Here is a 17,133-nt window from a genome sequence, read left to right on the forward strand (position 1 = left end):
CCAGAGGTTTGAACACACGGAGGGGGCGGGGCTTCGGAACTTGCTCCAGCAGCGGGGCGGGGCTCGGAGGCTGGACTGCTCGGCGGGGGCGGGGCCTCGGAGACTAGACACGCGGCAGGGGCAGGGCCTAGAAAAGGAGCCAATAAAATAGGGGCGGGGCTCCAGAGACTACTCTGCGGAGGCGGTGCCTAGAAAACTAGCCCGCACGATGGGGGCGGTCCTCGGAGACCTCAATGCAGGGTAGGAGCGAGGCCTCGGCGACTTGAATGCACGGGGTGGGCGGAGCTACGAGCTTCGTCTAGGAAACGGGGGCGGGACCTCAGGGCCCCTTCAAAGAGACACTGGAGGCGGTGGAGACCAGTTCAAGTTGGAGGCAGGGCGGGGACGAGACCTGAGTCTGGACCCGGAAAAGGTGGAGCCTCTGAGCTCAAACCCGGAAGCGAGAGAGAGAGAGAGAGAGAGAGAGAGAGAGAGAGAGAGAGAGAGAGAGGCTTCCAAGCCTAGATTAGGAAACTAGGTTTCTGGGAATCCTAGGCCTGGAAGTCCGCCGCGTGCACCCCCGACACCCCTAGCGGGGGAAGCGGTGGTGGGGCGGGACTCGGAGCCGAATGTAGCAGGGGCGGGGTTCCAGCGTGCTTGCCAGGCTAGCGGGAGGCGGAGCGGCTGAGAGCGCTGTGGCCCGGATGTTCGGGCGCTGCGTTCGGACCCGCTGATCCCCGGCTTCTCAGGGGAACCTAGTGTGGCCAATGGGTAAGTGGTCGATTAGGCTGCGGGCGTGTCTCTGTCCTTTTTTCCTATTGCTTTTCCTCGCATTGTCTTGGGCTCGCCATCGGGCCGACAGCTCTGCTGCAGCGAGCAGCCTGGCCCTTGGCTGCGCTGAGCCCAGGCACTGACTTCTCCCGGGGTTGGGATGGTCTGCTCCAGAATGGCTGGAGAAGAGCGCTTGTGCAGAATTAAAGGCTGAGTCTTTGTTGTGCTCTTCCTGTGTCCCTTCCTTCAGTCCCTTTGTTCTTGTCCAGGAAAGCATTCCTGGTGGTTGACTTCAGAATTAGAAGCAGAGTTAGAACAGGACAAGGAAGCAGAACCTAATTGCCACGAGACTTGCTTTTTCAACCTCAAATGTAATAGTTGTTTTTCAAGACAGGGTTTGTCCTTGTAGCCTTAGTCGACCTGGAACTTGCTCTGTAGACCAGGCTAACCTCGAACGCAGAGTTCCACCTGCCTCCGCCTCCATAGTGCTGGGTTGAAAGGCGTGCACTATTACACTGGACATCAAATGTAAATACATTAAGCCCTTCACAAAGGGTCTTAGACTGCTGCAGAAAAAAACAAGGACAACATTTTAGCTATAGCTCACCAATGGCTATGAAAGGTTGTACAGATTCTTCTCGTTAGGTAAATGAGCTTTGGTTTGTTGGCCTTGGTTTTGAGATCTTTTAGACGCAAAGCCCATGGAGAAGGGACTTCCTTCTCATTACAGTTCAGTTGTGTTTAAAAAAGGTGTTAAGGATTGGCTGGAGAGATGGCTCAGTGATTAAGAGCACTTGCTGCTTTTCGTGGGGTTTGATCCCCAGAACCTCCACAGCGGCTCAGGACCCTTAGTAACTGCAGTTCAGTGGCTCCTATATCCCTTTCTGACTTTCTCCTCTTTTGGCCTCTGCGGGAACTTGGCTGGTACATGGTGCACAGACATAAATGCAGGCAAAACACAAATACACATGAAAACACAATACTATAATAATAAAAGTTTGTTTTTAAGATTATAAAATAAAGAAGAATTTTTTTAAAAAAAAGATGTCAGATACTTGGTAAAGTGAAAATATCAAACATGAGACATTTCAGACTTTTTTCTGTTTTCCCTCGGCAACATAAGTCCCCCCAAAAAACAACAACAACAACAACAAAAAAAACAAAAACAAAAAACAAAACTGTTCTCCAGGAATTTGAAAGGAGAAAGGGCCTTGTAACCAGAGTCTCCACATGAAAAGTTTGAGGAAATTATTGTTCAGCAATAATAACACGTGTAAATTCACACGTAGGCCAGCATTGTTTTGGATTCATTTCATAGCAAATGGCAGATTCTTACAGAAGCCAGCCTCACTGCCATCGTCCTCTGAGTACCTTTGTGGCTTTGAGCAGCACTTTCCATAATTGGTGTAGAGGATCAGGTGTCACTGATACAGAGGAGTAATTTCTCTTCGATGAAGTCTTAGATAATTTGGAGATCCTCGGGTTTTTGTCTTAAAAGAGCTGTTTTTAATTCCCCTCATCCCTTTAAGAAATTGATTGCAAGAAATTGATTGTTCTCAAGTAATTGCTCAGAAGCTCAGTGCCAGCACTGATGGGATCTACCCTTGTCAAAAATCATAAAAACTGGGCTAATGCTTTGATATGGAGGTGAATTGATTTGTTTTAAAGACCTACCTTCTGCTCTGAAGTTCTCTTTTCAGAATGTGGACAATTCAGCATTTCTGTTATGAATAAAAAATGAGTCTGTGTGCCCAGTGTCTCTATTTGGCCAAATGAAGAATAGTGACTGTAGCTGGTCTTTGTAGTTTTACCACTCCTTATCAATAGATAGGAGAGAAAGATGCACAGGTGGGGGGGGGGGGGTGTTTAGATAATAAAGATCTCTGAATCTAATTTTTTTCTTGCTTCTTCTTTGCTTGTAGCTGGCCTTTGCTGCTTTGCAGATTCTTTTTCCCCCGACATACACTCTCTGGTCCTCCTTTCTCCCAGTTTCATCCCCTGTCACCAGATAGGAGAGAAGGAAGGATGGGGGAGGGGAATAGAGCTCCTTGAATTTCTTCTTGTTTCTTCTTTGAACATAGCCACTGACTGCACCCAAACCTCCTCAACGACCAACCACCCCTACCCTGCCTCTCAGAGCCCTACCATTACTCTCTGAAGAGTTTCCAGAATTCTAAACGTCACACAACTGCAGGAACCTTCTGCTAGAGCCCGAGGCGAATCACAGTCAGCTGCTGTGAAGCAGCCTCATATCCCATCCCCATGCCTGAGACTAAAATGAAAGCATAGTATTTTGAATTCTCACTACAAGTGGCTTTCTATCCGAGATTTTTCTTTTCTTTTCTTTCTTTTTTTTTTAAGTTTTATTTATTTATTTTATGTATGTGAGTACACTGTCTCTGTCTTCAGACACACCAGAAGAGGGCATCAGATCTCATTAAGGATGGTTGTGACCCACCATGTGGTTGCTGGGATTTGAACTCAGGACCTTCGGAAGAGCAGTCTGTGCTCTTAACCGCTGAGCCATCTTTCCAGCCCCCGTGATTTCTTTTAATTAAAATTTTAAGTTGTGTGCTTGTGTATGGTGTATGATAGGCATGGGGCTGGGGGTGTGCCTGCTACAGCCCACACATGGAGGTCAGGAGACAGCTCTCTGGAGTCCTCTTTACCATGGGCTCTAGAAGTCAAGACTCCTGAGTTAGTCAGGCGTGCTCATCAAGCGCTTTTACCAGAGCTACCTCTCTGGCCCCTATCAGGGATTTCAATAATAATAATAATAATAATAATAATAATAATAATAATAATAATAATAGTTCTTATGACCTTATAACCAATGAAACTCTAAACTCCAATCATAGGGACTGGCTTCCTAGAGCCATTGGGAAGATTCAGGGTTAGGTGTCTGGGGCTAGAACCTGCTGTGCTGGTTAGAATAGGAGACTCCAGAAGAGCAGCAAGATGCAAGTATAACTTTCTGTGCTGTCACAGTGTGACAGTGTGTCGAGACTTGTCTGTTATGTAATTTTAAAGTGAGGTTGAGATAGTTGTTGTCAGTTACTTCAGCTATTCTCAGGCTACTCTTGTTTATAATCACAAAAGATGTTACTATACTGGCATTTGTTTTTAAAAAGCTGTCGATATTCAACCAGCATGCCTTGGACTCTACTGTGGGAAGACCCTATTATTTAAAAATGGCTCAAGTGAAATCTATGGAGAATGTGGGGTAAGTCCTATGTTGATATTATTTCATTGTAAGATTTGTTTGTTCTGGAAACGTTGTACATGTAGATTTTTTTTTTGTTAAATATATTCATGAATGTATAAGAATATGGTATTAATAAAAACCTTGTTTATATTGGCATGGTGATAACTATATTAAACCTTTCTTGACAGTCACAGATATTAAAAGATACTTTATAATGTCTAAGTACTGTCTAATAATTTAGCAAAGTGTTTTGCATAGTGAATTAACATGCCAACTCCAGAATACTTCTGCAGTAGTCTTTGTATGATGTTACTAACAAGGTTTTTCACTGAATATTAGCTAGCTATTTTAGCAACTAAATGAAAAGACTCTTCATTAGCATTTTATAGATAGCACAGGTCATGTGGATTTCTTGAAGTGGCTTCTCTTTGAGATTTCTTCTTATTCTGCTTATAGGCTTGGTTTTCTTTGTTAATTTTCAAAAGCTACACATACATACTAAGATGTTTAAAATACAGTGGAATCCCTTATAGAATGATCCTAAAACAGTATTTATACCTGTTGTAGGTATGCCCAAGAGGACAGAGGACCAATGCACAGAAGTACTGTCAGCCTTGCACAGAGTCCCCAGAACTTTACGACTGGCTCTATCTGGGCTTTATGGCTATGCTTCCTCTTGTTCTGCATTGGTTCTTCATTGAATGGTACTCGGGGAAAAAGAGGTGAGCATGTGTGATCGTATCTGCGTAGACTAGTGCTGGGGGAAGGACTACTTATTGTCATGTCAAGTCACAGTCTTCTGCTGACTGCCACCCTCAGCCTGTTTCGAAGGGGACAACTTTCTCTTTTTCTTTTTCTTTCTGTTTCTTCCCTGTAATAAGAAAACAGTAGTAGGGCAGATCTTAGTGCGTGTTAGTGATGTTCTCCTTAATGTTTCTCTCAGGGCTCTTGAAAGAACATTATTTCTCAATGATAATACGGAGTTTCTGCAAAAGTTGGGTATAGTCACAGGCTATTACTGTTTTAGAACAAATACTTTATAACTTTTTAATGCTAACGATCTAGTATGATTATGAAAGCTGACTAATGCACTGTTGGCGCATTTATTGAGCAGTGTATGTTGCCGGAAGTATTAAAAAATGTCACCATCCCAAGCTATCGCCGGCCCAGCGGCCCTGCCGCCTCCAAGGCTAGCCTCATGCAGAGACCAATCATGGCTCTTGCTGCGGATTCTGCTCACATTCCCAGCCATCCACCTGCTGTGGTCAGTGGTCCCAAATCCCAGTAACCCGGTAAAATCAAAGCTCTAGAGGCTTGGGATTCATATGTCAGATTTATGTCAGTAACTCTCACCCCACAAAACGCCCACACAGTGAACTCAGAGCCAATTAATATTGATATAAATTGCCCACCTAGATAAGACAGATTGTCCTGTAATTATCCGTCCCTTATAAGATATTCATAGCTACCTGTGGCTATTTAAAGCCACAAGGAATCTGGATCGTCTTTCTCTTTCTCCATCTTCCTTCCTTCTCTCTTTCCTCTCTCTAAAAATCTCTGCCCGCCTTCCTTTTCCACTGCCCAGTCACAGGCTTCTTGTATTAATATTTAAATTAATTGGGGGAAAATTCTGGTACAGTGTATTTTATGTTTGGAAGATTAGAGAAGACAGACTGGTATCTGATGATAATATAAACCTATCTTAGAGATGTAGTGAAATTCTCTTGTCAACAAAACACTTAGGAATCAGAGAGAATCAAGAGAAAAAGCATGCCTTAATGGGATCCAAAAGACTTAAGGAGAAAAGCTAAGTGTTTTGGTAGAAGAAAGACTGACTGGTGATGTGGAGGGTCATGCGAGCTGCAGTGGTCAAGGGTAGGTTGTAAATGAAGGAAAGATAATACTGAAGGTGGACGGAGGCCAGAATGCGGAGGCTCTTGACAAACATGTACCTGGTCCTCTAAGGGAGTGGGGAGGCAGTCTTCCTTAGCTGTCTGAGCCTGAGTAGGTTTTTTTTGTTTGTTTTTTCGGTTTTTTTTTTTTTGTTTGTTTTTTGTTTTGTTTTACAAGACAGGGTTTCTCTGTGTAGCCCTGGCTGTCCTGGAACTCACTCTGTAGATCAGACTGGCCTCGAACTCAGAAAATCCGACTGCCTCTGCCTCCCGAGTGCTGGGATTAAAGGCGTGCGTCACCACGCCCGGCTTGAGCCTTAGTAGTGTTAATTCCTCACTTGCATGAGATTTTCCTGCTTTGGAGGTTTTACTTTCTCCAAACCCTTTTTGCTGCCTGACGTTAGAGAGGCAGAAATGAACGTGGTGTGACTGAAAAATGAACACTGATGGGAGACTGACAGAGGAGGAAGGCTGAGTCCAGAGGCTCGGGGCTGAGGAGTCTCATAGGCCATTCATAAAGCTGGGACATTGTCAACTGTCTGGGACCTGAGGAGCTGGAAGAGTGGGGCCACCTGCAGCCTGACTTCAGCTTCAGTGTACTTTTATACACGAATGTAACAAAGGAAGCAATGACCCAAGGAAGAGCGTTTGAGGTCAGAAAAACATGTAAATAAACCTCAGTAAGCACATACTAAATATTAACACAGCAGCCCTTTCCAGACCTTGCTCAGCACAGGCAGCTTAAGCACATATACTGATTATAGCTGAGAAAGCACGAAAACAAGGCAGAAGGCTGTATCCAGATCCAGGGCACACTGACCAGATCGGGATCTACAGCCATGTTCTGACATCTGACAAGAGTAAACATGTCTTATACATTAAATGTAGATGTTGGTCACGGGATGCATGAAGTCACATCCAGGAACAACCCAGGGAACAAAATGCACCTGAGGTGAGAGGCCCTCGGCTTTTATCCCTGGAGCCTTGCTCACAGTTCCCTAAGGCATCATTCACCATGTGTCACTCTTTGGACTGCGCTCCGACGGGGCATAGTTCCAGAGCTGACGGTAAAGAGCGCAGGGTTGTCCACATAGATGAAACACGTCTTGAGGTAGAGGGTAGAGCCTGTCCATATATGTGGAGGTGCAGAGGAACTGGAAGCAGTTTAGTGTGGCCATGCGGGGGTATAAGAGAACGGTGGGAAGGAGGGTTTTTCTTGAGATGCAGAAGAGATCTTAAGGTCAGTTGAAGTGACACAGATCTGAGGAATGTATCATTAAATGCTCCTGCTGCTGTGCAGGCATCAGTTACACAACAGCCACAAGGTACATGGAGAACACAGACCCATGGGGCCACTGTCATGTATGTGGACTTCATAGACTGACACACCATGCAGTATATGACCACAGTTTTATAAGTGGAGTTTTGGAATCCACTTTTATTTTCAAAGATCACATGGTTGACTCTAGATGGATTGAAATGTGATGAAGAGATTCCTGTCGTTATGAGGTAGGTTTGGCTTTTACTCTAGAAGTATGAATTATAATGAGCCTGTGTTGCTCAGATCATACAGCGTGTGCTTATTCACACTGTGCACGCAGTGTTCTTATCTCAGAGGTACTTCAGCTGCTCAGTAGGAGTGACCCTAAGGCTGTAACTGGAATCCGGAAAATACTCGAGGGAAGCAATCCCAAGGATTCTACTCTTTCAAAAAGTGACTGAGGGGTTGGAGGGATGGCTCAGTGGTTAAGGACACTAGTTACTCTTGCAAAAGATGGAGGTTTGGTACCTAATATCCACATGGTGGCTTACAACTTTTTCTGGAGCTCCAGTCCCTGGGCACCAACCCCCTCATCCATAGCTCCATTTGCAGTAGATCTGACACCCTCTCCTGACTACCACAGGCCCCAGGCATCATGAGTATACATAACACACATAGGTTTTTAATTAAATTAATTAACTAGTGAATTAAGTAACCAGGTACTTAATTATATAATTGACTAGCTAATTAGCTAGGTAAGTAATAATTAGGCTGTCGATTAATTAATTAGTTAATGTTTTGAGACAGGATCTCACGCTGTAGTCTAGGCCTACGTGTATCTCGCTGTGTAGCCCAGGCTGGTCACAGTTTTGTGGTAATCCTTTTGCCCAAGCCTCCCCAGTGCTGAGATTACAGCCATGAGCCATGACACCCTGTTAGTCTGGAAATATTCTGCTTGCATCTGTGGAAACTGCGAAATGGCTCATCAGGATATAGATACGGTGCACATGCTCGTGCTCTCTCTCTCTCTCTCTCTCTTTCTCTCTCTCTCTCTCTCTTGTGCCCTCACATGGCAGAAGGGACAAAGACAGCCCTGACTCCCTGCATGAACAGACTAATCTTTTAGAATGGCAGACCTTCAGACTATAGCAACAGGGTTGTCTGAGGTGCTGATGTGATTAGCTTCTGTGCACTCTGAAGAGTGTAGTTTCAGGATAGGGCCCTAAACACACACCTGCTTTAACCCCAGTACTTGGGAGGCAGAGGCAGGTGGATCTCTGAGTTCGAGGCCAGCCTGGGCTACAGAGTGGGTTCCAGGACAGCCAGGGCTACACAGAGAAACCCTGTCTCGGCCCACACACCCGACTGAAGACTGACACGGTCCTGTCCCTGCAGCTCCAGTGCTCTTTTCCAGCACATCACCGCGCTCTTTGAATGCACCATGGCAGCTATCATCACCTTACTCGTGAGTGATCCCGTGGGCGTCCTTTACATCCGTTCCTGCCGCGTTCTGATGCTTTCTGATTGGTACACGATGCTCTACAACCCAAGTCCAGATTACGTCACCACGGTGCACTGCACTCACGAAGCCGTCTACCCACTGTGAGTATTTACTTAGACCCAAGACCGCTGAGAAAGAAATGGTTGTAGATTTCACTGATTTCAAGATTGATCATTGTGAACTTACAGGTGAGGTAGTAGAAATTATTTTCTTCTCTGGATACATACAGAGTATAATAAGAGGAAACATCATGTCTTAATTAAGGTTTTACTACTGTGAACAGACACCATGACCAAGGCCACTTTTATTATAAGGACAACATTTAAATGGAGCTGGCTTACAGGTTCAGAGGTTCAGTCCAGATTCATCAAGGTAGGAGCATGGCAGCATCCAGGCAGGCATGAGAGTTCTACATCTTCATCTGAAGGCTGCTAGGAGACATATTTTCAAATACACCAAACCTCATAAACAGACAACAACCAACCAACAAGACAGTGTGTGTGTTTGCTTGTTCTCCTTCACCAGGCTAAGTATCTTAGTGGGTGGGCGAAACAGTTTGAATCCCCTTTTAAGGTCTTTGATTTAAGACCGTCAGGGATGAAGGTTCTGCACATATCGACATCACAAATTCCTTGTTTTACAGGTACACCATCGTGTTCGTTTATTACGCGTTCTGCTTGGTGTTAATGATGCTTCTGCGGCCTCTCCTGGTGAAGAAGATCGCATGCGGACTCGGCAAGTCTGACCGCTTCAAAAGTATTTACGCAGCTCTTTACTTCTTCCCCATCCTGACCGTGCTGCAGGCGGTCGGTGGGGGCCTCTTATGTAAGTTTCATGACGAAAAGTCACTGTTTTCCTCCCAGCTAAACTTTATAACTCTTTCTTTAAAGTCATCCTTTGATCTTTGAAAGGTAGGCTTTAGTATAGATTTCTGCTGAAACATAATGTTATTAAAAACAGAATGGAATAGAATTTCTCAACAAATTGAAACTGAAGTTTGTAACTAAACTGGAAGATTAAAAAATTCTGAGCATAAAAATTTAAAAAGCTTTATATATAATGGATGAAAAATTATGTTGTCAATAAGTATTGTTTGCTATTGTCTTAGATTTCTAAGGTTCCTTGCAAAAATCCTTTATTCTTAAAATCGTTAAAGAAGATGTCTTTTAAGATAATTTGTTTAGCAACTTTGGGTTAAATTGTGTTAGAAGAATAGGAGTATCATTGTTATAGCTAAATCATAGCATTAGGAGCAAAAGCAGAGATTTCCAAATAGCCGGGGAAACATAGGAGGGGACTTTTGAATATATTTCCATTTTCCAAAAAGGTTGCATGGTGTCTTTCCTAAGAAGTCTTCCAAGAAGCAGAGGACAAATCTCTTGGTCCAGGACCAAGCAGGGACGGGCACTGTACAGCTCAGTATTGTAATTTGGTTTAAGAGGAGATTGGAGGCTCCTGGCTCCTGTCACTCATGTTCCAGCTCACAGATCACGCTTCATTTAGTTGCAAGGTGTCTGAGAACACCTAGGCTCCATCCAGCTCCTAGCCTTCCCTGTTAGCTTCAGCCCGCTTTGCTTATTTGCTTGCTTTGGTATTAGGACTTTATTAGTTTTTATTGCTGTGATAAAATACCATGACCAAGGCAAGTCCATTGAGGCTGGGAATTGTGGCAGCAGGGGATAGATATGGCAGCGAAAATAGCTGAGAGCTCACATGTCAGACTGCAAGCAGGAAGCAGAGATGAAGTAGAAATGGCCTTACTCTTTAAATTCTCAAAGTCAGACCCCAGTGACACACCACTGACAAGGCCACACCTCCTCAACATCCCAGATAGCACCACCAACTGGAGTATTCAAACACTTGAGCCAACGGGAGCATTCCCATTCAAACCACAGGGACCCGACTAGGACTTATGTAGAAGGGTGACATGAACAGATTTGCATTTTGGAACGATAACTTGATGGATTAAATAACAGTGGATCGTCAGAGGAGACAAGCTGGGGATCTGCTTGGAGACACCAGCAATGGGCGGAGCCTGCCTGCCTGCCTCACAGCCTGATGCTAGGGATGTGGGGCCATTTCAAAGGCAGGCATTATTAAAGCAAGGAACAAATTGAATGAAGGTTTGGTATAAACTGAAAATATGATAAAGTAACCTTTAAATAACTGATAGATGGGTAAACAAGTGGAAATAAGTAGATTGGAAAAGTGAATTTGTTTTAAGTATTCAGAATCTTCAAGAGGTCATAGATAGTAATTTATAGTAGGTGTTTGGAGGGACTGTCTAGGCTGGAGTTACGTACTGTCACCCAGTCACTTTTGAGTCACACCCTCAATGTCTAGGTGCCTGCATGTGAGTCACAGACGAGCTCAGCCTACCCTGCTTTAGCTAGACATCAGTAAAGAGCTGAAAGCTGACATTCCCAACCCACAGGAACACTCTCCGAATCCGGTGGACTCAGGCATTGCTGTGACTGAGGTTGAGCTTATTGATAATTTGGGAACCATTGCTAAGTCTGACTGAAATACTGAAGGAAGCTCTCAGGCTGTTGCAGATGTGTTCATGATTGGGCCATTTGGTGTTGGATTTTGTTCTTCCTTTCTCATGGCAAAGACGTGTTTGAGGCCACAAAGCACAATGCTGATGGAGCAGCCTGCCTGCGAGTTCTGTGCTGGTGGAGCCTTCACTGGCTGTGTAGACCAGGGTGAACCCATGGTTGGAGTACGAAAGTGACCTGCCTCAAAGAAGACCAAATGGAATAGTTAGAGGTGGGTCAAGGCAGCAGCGAGAAACACAGTTAACAGTTACCCTGCTTCCCTCCGTCTGGAGAAGGAATAGGAGATCATGTGAGTGATGGGGTGGTAGAGACAAAATAGAGGAAGAGAAGGAAGTGAAGAGAAGCCTCAGACTGAAGGTCAGCGGAGGGTGATGACACTAAGAATAAGAGAAGAAAGGAGGGAATTTCAGGATGAGTACGTTAATCAGGAGAAGCCGAACAGGACCAAGCCCTTTTGGAGCAGATTCCGATCACATCCCTCAGGAGGAATATGGCTGCTTCTGTGAGAGCCTCTCCAGTATGTGAGGGGAAGGCTTGGCAGGCAAGCGCTTGTCTGCAGTTAGGATGGAGCTCAGGGTGGCACCCTTGGCCCCTTGGCAAGCTTCTTCTGACTTCTTTGAGAATCCGAAGTGCAGTAACCCTGAACTCTGTTCACCGTGTTCAACATGGACAGCTGCGGTGAGCTGACGCCCAAACAATGCAGTTACATCTGTGGCACTGCTGACTGAGGGCTGCCTCTGAGAATCTTCCAAGATGCTCCAACAGCAAAAACGTTTCCACAAAAGCATTGTATGGAAGTGCCATGAGCTCTTCTCTGAGAACCATAAGTGATTCTGCCAGGCTTTCTCCTAAGAATCTAAGGCTTGGAATCCCTGGAGATTCCACTAAGCAGCGACACCTTTCTGAGCTGCTGAGCTGGCTGTCTGGAGTTGGCTTCTCTGTCAGCACGTGTCTCGCATGACGGAAACTCTGTACTCTGGTGAGAGCAGAGGGCAGCTGGGCACATATTGAGAACAAAGATGGATGTTTATGTGACAGCCTTGTTGGCAAGTACTGGATGCAGAAGCTCAAGGAGTTTGATGGGAAGAGCCTGGTCTTCATGGCCAAAGCATGCGGAGCTACCAGAGGAGAACAAGGTGGAGCTTGAGAACGTCTGCACCCTCATGGAAGCTGCCTTGGATAAGAAGGTCGAGGAGGAGGTAGTCTCTGCTGGGCTTGTGTCTTCATCTGCTGTATTAATGAGCGTCTTCAGGCCATGAAGGCCCGGCACTTTTGACAGTCAAAGGGCTTCTGGCAATTAGTCCCAATCATCCCATTGTGCAGACCCTCTGGTACAAGACTAAGGCTCACAAGGATATCAGGGATCCAGGGCACTGCTGTTAGAAGTTTCTCTGCTTGCTTCTGGCTTCTGGCATGAGGACTCCCCAGACCGTGTCCAGCCAAACCCCTCCCATGCTGAAGTGAGGTGAGGCCAAAGGAGCCCAGTGCTGCTGTTGCTGATGATACCTGGAACCTGAGGATGATGGGCTTCCATGTGGGGATGGATCGCAACGGAAGCAGATTAGGGTCCCCTGGGAAGCCTGGCCCGCTAGAGTTTCCTCATGGCTCCTCAGAAGCCTCAGGTGGCCCTGGCCTACGTGGCTTCCTCTGCTATTGTCTGGTGTTCTCTTCAGTCTCTGTGTGTTGAAGGCCAGAAAATCACTTTCACCTGAGAGCCGGGTTGGCTGTTGTGTACCGCTTTTGTTTCATTTTGTCCTGCAATTAAAATACATACATTCAAACGTAGAGTTATAAGTAAGCGTCTAATCCTTCTGGCCTAACTTTTTGGAGCTCTTGGAGCTAGAAGAAAGGGGAGAGCTATGGAATCGGGGAGGTTTGGAATGTTAACTCGGAAGAAGGTGGTCAGATAGCATTGCTTCCCAAATCACAGCTATTGCAAGTGTTTCTTTAGGTAGCAGAAATAACTCCCTCATTTCCACACCTTTTGCTAACAAGCCTCCACTCATATTTGGAAGGAGCATCAAGTGGTTCTTCTTTTTTTTTTATTAGGTATTTTCCTCGTTTACATTTTCAATGCTATCCCAAAAGTCCCCCATACCCACCCCCCCAACCCCCTACCCACCCACTCCCCCTTTTTGGCCCTGGGGTTCCCCTGTACTGGGGCATATAAAGTTTGCAAGTCCAATGGGCCTCTCTTTCCAGTGATGGCCGACTAGGCCATCTTTTGATACATATGCAGCTAAAGACAAGAGCTCCCGGGGTACTGGTTAGTTCATATTGTTGTTCCACCTATAGGGTTGCAGTTCCCTTTAGCTCCTTGGGTAATTTCTCTAGCTCCTTCATTGGGGGCCGTGTGATCCATCCAATAGCTGACTGTGATCATCCACTTCTGTGTTTGCTAGACCCCAGCATAGTCTCACAAGAGACAGCTATATCTGGGTCCTTTCAGCAAAATCTTGCTAGTGTATGCAATGGTGTCAGCATTTGGAAGCGGATTATGGGATGGATCCCTGCATATGGCAATCACTACATGGTCCATCCTTTCGTCACAGCTCCAAATTTTGTCTCTGTAACTCCTTCCCTGGATGTTTTCATCAAGTGGTTCTTATTGTTTGCGGGCTATTGTGTTAGTCACAGAGGCCTCACAGCAAAGTAGGATTTTGGGAAAGGATAAGTCATTTGTTTTTTTAAAGGAGAACAGCAGGGTGAGCAAAATTCACTGGGCAACGTCTGGTAGTTTAAGGTGCTGGGGATTAATAGCCTGGGGGAGAGAAGGACTGGGGATGGTCGTGAGGGGGTCAGCCACAAGCTTCCGGCTTAGACTTATTCTTGAGCCAGTGCTGCAGTGTGACAAAGGAGTATTAACTAAGACGTTAGATGATAAATGAACTTTTCTAAAGACCGTGAAAGCTGAGTTATTGCTCTTTTGGTCTTCTGGTCTTCTCAACCAAGATCCCTTTTCTGGACCATAAAGCACAAAGAACTGGGTGTCCCTCAGTCCACTTGTTTGGTACGTAGCTGCTTGTAGCAGCCTGGCCACGTGGGAGAGAGGTTAATTCTTTTCCGTGAATCCATCAGCTGCCTCAACTCTCTTAGCTATTGACAGGTGGCCAAAGTTTAACATTTTTAAGAGATTGAGAAGAAAATTCAAAAAAAAAAAAAAACTAAACAAACTTGTTACTGTGTAAAAATGATATGAAATTCATATCTCACTGCTTCTGAGAGTTTATGAGACCAGCGGCAGAGCTGCTCACTGGCATGAGATCTGTGCTGATTGCACATCACACCTGCGAGCGGGGAGTGGAGAAGAGACTGTGTGGCCTACAAGGCCACAAGTATTTGTAATCCGCAGAGAACTGGCTGTCATGCCCCAGCTGGCTGAGAAAGGCTCCGGAAGAGCTGTGTTCTGCCTCAAGATTACTTTCTAATGTCTGTCTCTTTTCCAGATTACGCCTTCCCGTACATTATATTAGTGTTATCTCTGGTTACCCTGGCTGTATACATGTCTGCTTCTGAAATAGAGGTAGGAAATTAATTGGTTTTCCTTTGTTATGGTTTTAGGGTTTTTTGTTTGTTTTGTTTTTGTTTTTAACTAAGAGCTGACAATTGAATGGAATAATACATATGATATGGTAAGGTACACTAACTGGTTCAGTGATTCTTGGAGATACCGGAGACCTCAGAGTCAGGGAGTGAGGGTTCTGGAACTGCAGTGGGCCTGGATGGAGAGAGCATGCTCTCTACACTTCCTCTTTAGTTCATGTCTATCTCAGGAAGCTTATGTTCCCCAAGTAAATGGTGACATGGATGAGAATGCAGAGAAGGGCTCTAGGCCAAGTATGGCTGCCGAGGGCCTGTGTGGCCCTGTGGACGGTGTGATGGCTAGACCTGGGGCTCTCAAGTCCGTTTTAGCTCAAGCTTTCAGAGTCCCAGCCATGAGTGTATAAGGAGCAGTGGTTTAGCTGGGTTTGCTAATCTGTTTCTCTTTTCCTTTCCAATGATCCCATAGAACTGCTATGATCTCCTGGTCAGGAAGAAAAGACTTATCGTTCTCTTCAGCCACTGGCTACTGCACGCCTATGGCATAGTCTCCATCTCCAGAGTGGACAGGCTGGAACACGACCTACCGCTTTTGGCTTTGGTACCTACACCAGCTCTGTTTTACTTGTTTACTGCAAAATTTACCGAACCATCACGGATACTCTCAGAAGGGGCCAATGGACATTGAATATAAAATGCCAAAAAAAAAAAAAAAAAAAAAAAAAAATCCCGAAAAGTATTCTTCATTAAAAAAAAGTAAAGAAGAATTAAAATGTATTAATAGCATTCTTTCATACATGGGAAGAAGATTGTCCAGATATTATAATGCTTGTGCTTTATCTTTGGATTTATTGGACCTTGTGGTTACACTTGGAGACTACAGGGCCTCCTGTTACTGTGCTCTGCCTATCTTAGCTATCACACCGGAAGCCCAAACAGGCAGGGGTAATTGCTCTTTGGAGCACGGCCATGTTTTTGTACACCTGTGCTGATGGTGTCTCCCTGCTTTTTGTGAAGAACCTTTAACAAGTGTATTCTGAACTCAATTGCTGTGGCATCATTATGCCTTCTGTTGTCTATACATTACCTTCGAGGAATTACAAAGGCAGATGTGCTTGTGGAGTGTGATGGCAAAAACAGAAACAAAGGATGTCTTTGTCAATGGCTATTTATTTTCACCAATACAGTGTTTAGTAATATTTCAAAAATAAAGCATAATTTATATAACGAACTTTCTGTTTAGAGACAGTTTGGTTGAAGACATGTTCAGATTATTGTTCCTGTAAAGAAGAAAACAATAAAGAATTTAATTGTAAAATAACTCCATGTTCTGATAATTCTTTTTTGCTACAGTGATTATGGAAGTAATTAAAAATGTTAAGCATTACGACTCATATTTCTTCTGTCTACTGAATAAATATGCTCACTCCCATTCTCTCATATTCAATTTCTTAAAACAAGATATATAGGCCACACTGTATTGATCCTGAGACTTTTTTCCAGTCATGACATTTCTGAGTCAGGATCTTATAACTGGAAGTCTCTGAGATAGAGTGAAATATGACATACATAGAAGGTCCCCGTGGCTGGTTTTGGATGGGTAAGTGGCCATGTTCGTATCTGAAGGCTTTGAGAGACTCATGTTCTAGCCATGGAAACAAAGACCCTTAGCCCAAAAATCTGGCCATGTGTATCCATTTGTGATTTGAAAAGTTAGTCCCCGAGTCTGCTCATGGCAACTCTGAAGACTTCTACTGATGCTACAAAACAAACTTAAGAGCACTCACGTGGCCTGTGCTTCTTCTTCCGGCTTCTTGATTGTTTCTTTAACATTTTGCAGATCCTGCTTAATGTGAGTCTCCTAGCATGAGAGGATGGGGAAAAACGAAGTATTTCTTGATTCTTTTGCTTCTTTCCTATAAGAAAAAAATTGGGTTTTGTGGTTATTACTGAATATTAAAATGCTGAGTTGCTCCAAGAATCCACATGTGAGAGGTGACATGTCTGATGTGCCACCTCTGAGCCTACTGCATTTGAAACTGTTTTGACAGTTACCTTCCTATGTCCTCTCCTAGCAAAAAAAAGTCTGTATAAGAGAAGTCATAAGATAAAAAGGTTACAATTCTGCAGAGGCAGAGATTGTTAGGGATACTCAATTACTTCATGGGAACAAAGTTATTAATATAGCCACGCTAATTATTCATGTTAGTAACGTTTGATAAAATGTGTTTATTAAAAATATGCAAAACAGGAGGCAGAGGCAGGTGGGGCTACAGGCTTGGAAAATCAAATGCCAGCCTTGGTCTACAGAACACGCTTCAGGACATCTGGGGCCATAAATAAATAAATAAATAAATAAATAATAAATAATAAAATTTGTAAAACAGCTCTCATCCTAGTTCAGCGTCCATCATGTTTGAGGTCTT

The 17,133-nt window shown here is 44.5% G+C and overlaps 2 protein-coding genes and 1 pseudogene across 7 annotated transcripts in view; 2 read left to right on the top strand and 1 right to left on the bottom strand.

Moving 5' to 3' along the window:
* Window positions 1–114: 114 nt before the first annotated feature.
* Window positions 115–16,094, top strand: Jkamp (JNK1/MAPK8-associated membrane protein). Of its 5 annotated transcripts, none has more exons than XM_017314927.2 (7): window positions 115–750; window positions 3,900–3,973; window positions 4,523–4,677; window positions 8,523–8,710; window positions 9,253–9,434; window positions 14,614–14,690; window positions 15,177–15,435. In XM_017314927.2, the coding sequence occupies exons 3-7, from the start codon at window positions 4,657–4,659 to the stop codon at window positions 15,393–15,395; spliced, it is 687 nt and encodes a 228-aa protein (XP_017170416.1). In that variant the 5' UTR covers window positions 115–750; window positions 3,900–3,973; window positions 4,523–4,656; the 3' UTR covers window positions 15,396–15,435. The 5 variants fall into 5 exon arrangements, with proteins under 5 accessions (XP_017170416.1, XP_030102354.1, XP_030102355.1 ...); XM_030246494.1 differs by having other exon boundaries at window positions 156–240; window positions 8,504–8,710; window positions 15,177–16,094; XM_030246495.1 differs by having other exon boundaries at window positions 242–750; window positions 3,882–3,973; window positions 15,177–16,028.
* Window positions 10,999–12,671, top strand: Gm19135 (predicted gene, 19135; annotated as a pseudogene).
* Window positions 15,859–17,133, bottom strand: part of Ccdc175 (coiled-coil domain containing 175) — an 83,738-nt gene continuing 82,463 nt past the window's right edge. Inside the window, exons 20-21 of one of the 2 annotated variants that reach the window (NM_028687.1) lie at window positions 16,495–16,623; window positions 15,859–15,987 (exon numbers count right to left, since the gene is read on the bottom strand). In NM_028687.1, coding sequence (NP_082963.1) covers window positions 15,974–15,987; window positions 16,495–16,623 — 143 coding nt within the window. In that variant the 3' untranslated portion in view covers window positions 15,859–15,973. Of the gene's footprint in view, window positions 15,988–16,426; window positions 16,624–17,133 lie in introns of those variants that run through there. The other variant, XM_017315215.2, reaches the window with a different exon arrangement.

The sequence above is a fragment of the Mus musculus genome, chromosome 12 (genome assembly GCF_000001635.26).
Source record: "Mus musculus strain C57BL/6J chromosome 12, GRCm38.p6 C57BL/6J".
NCBI classification, from domain to species: Eukaryota; Metazoa; Chordata; class Mammalia; order Rodentia; family Muridae; genus Mus; species Mus musculus.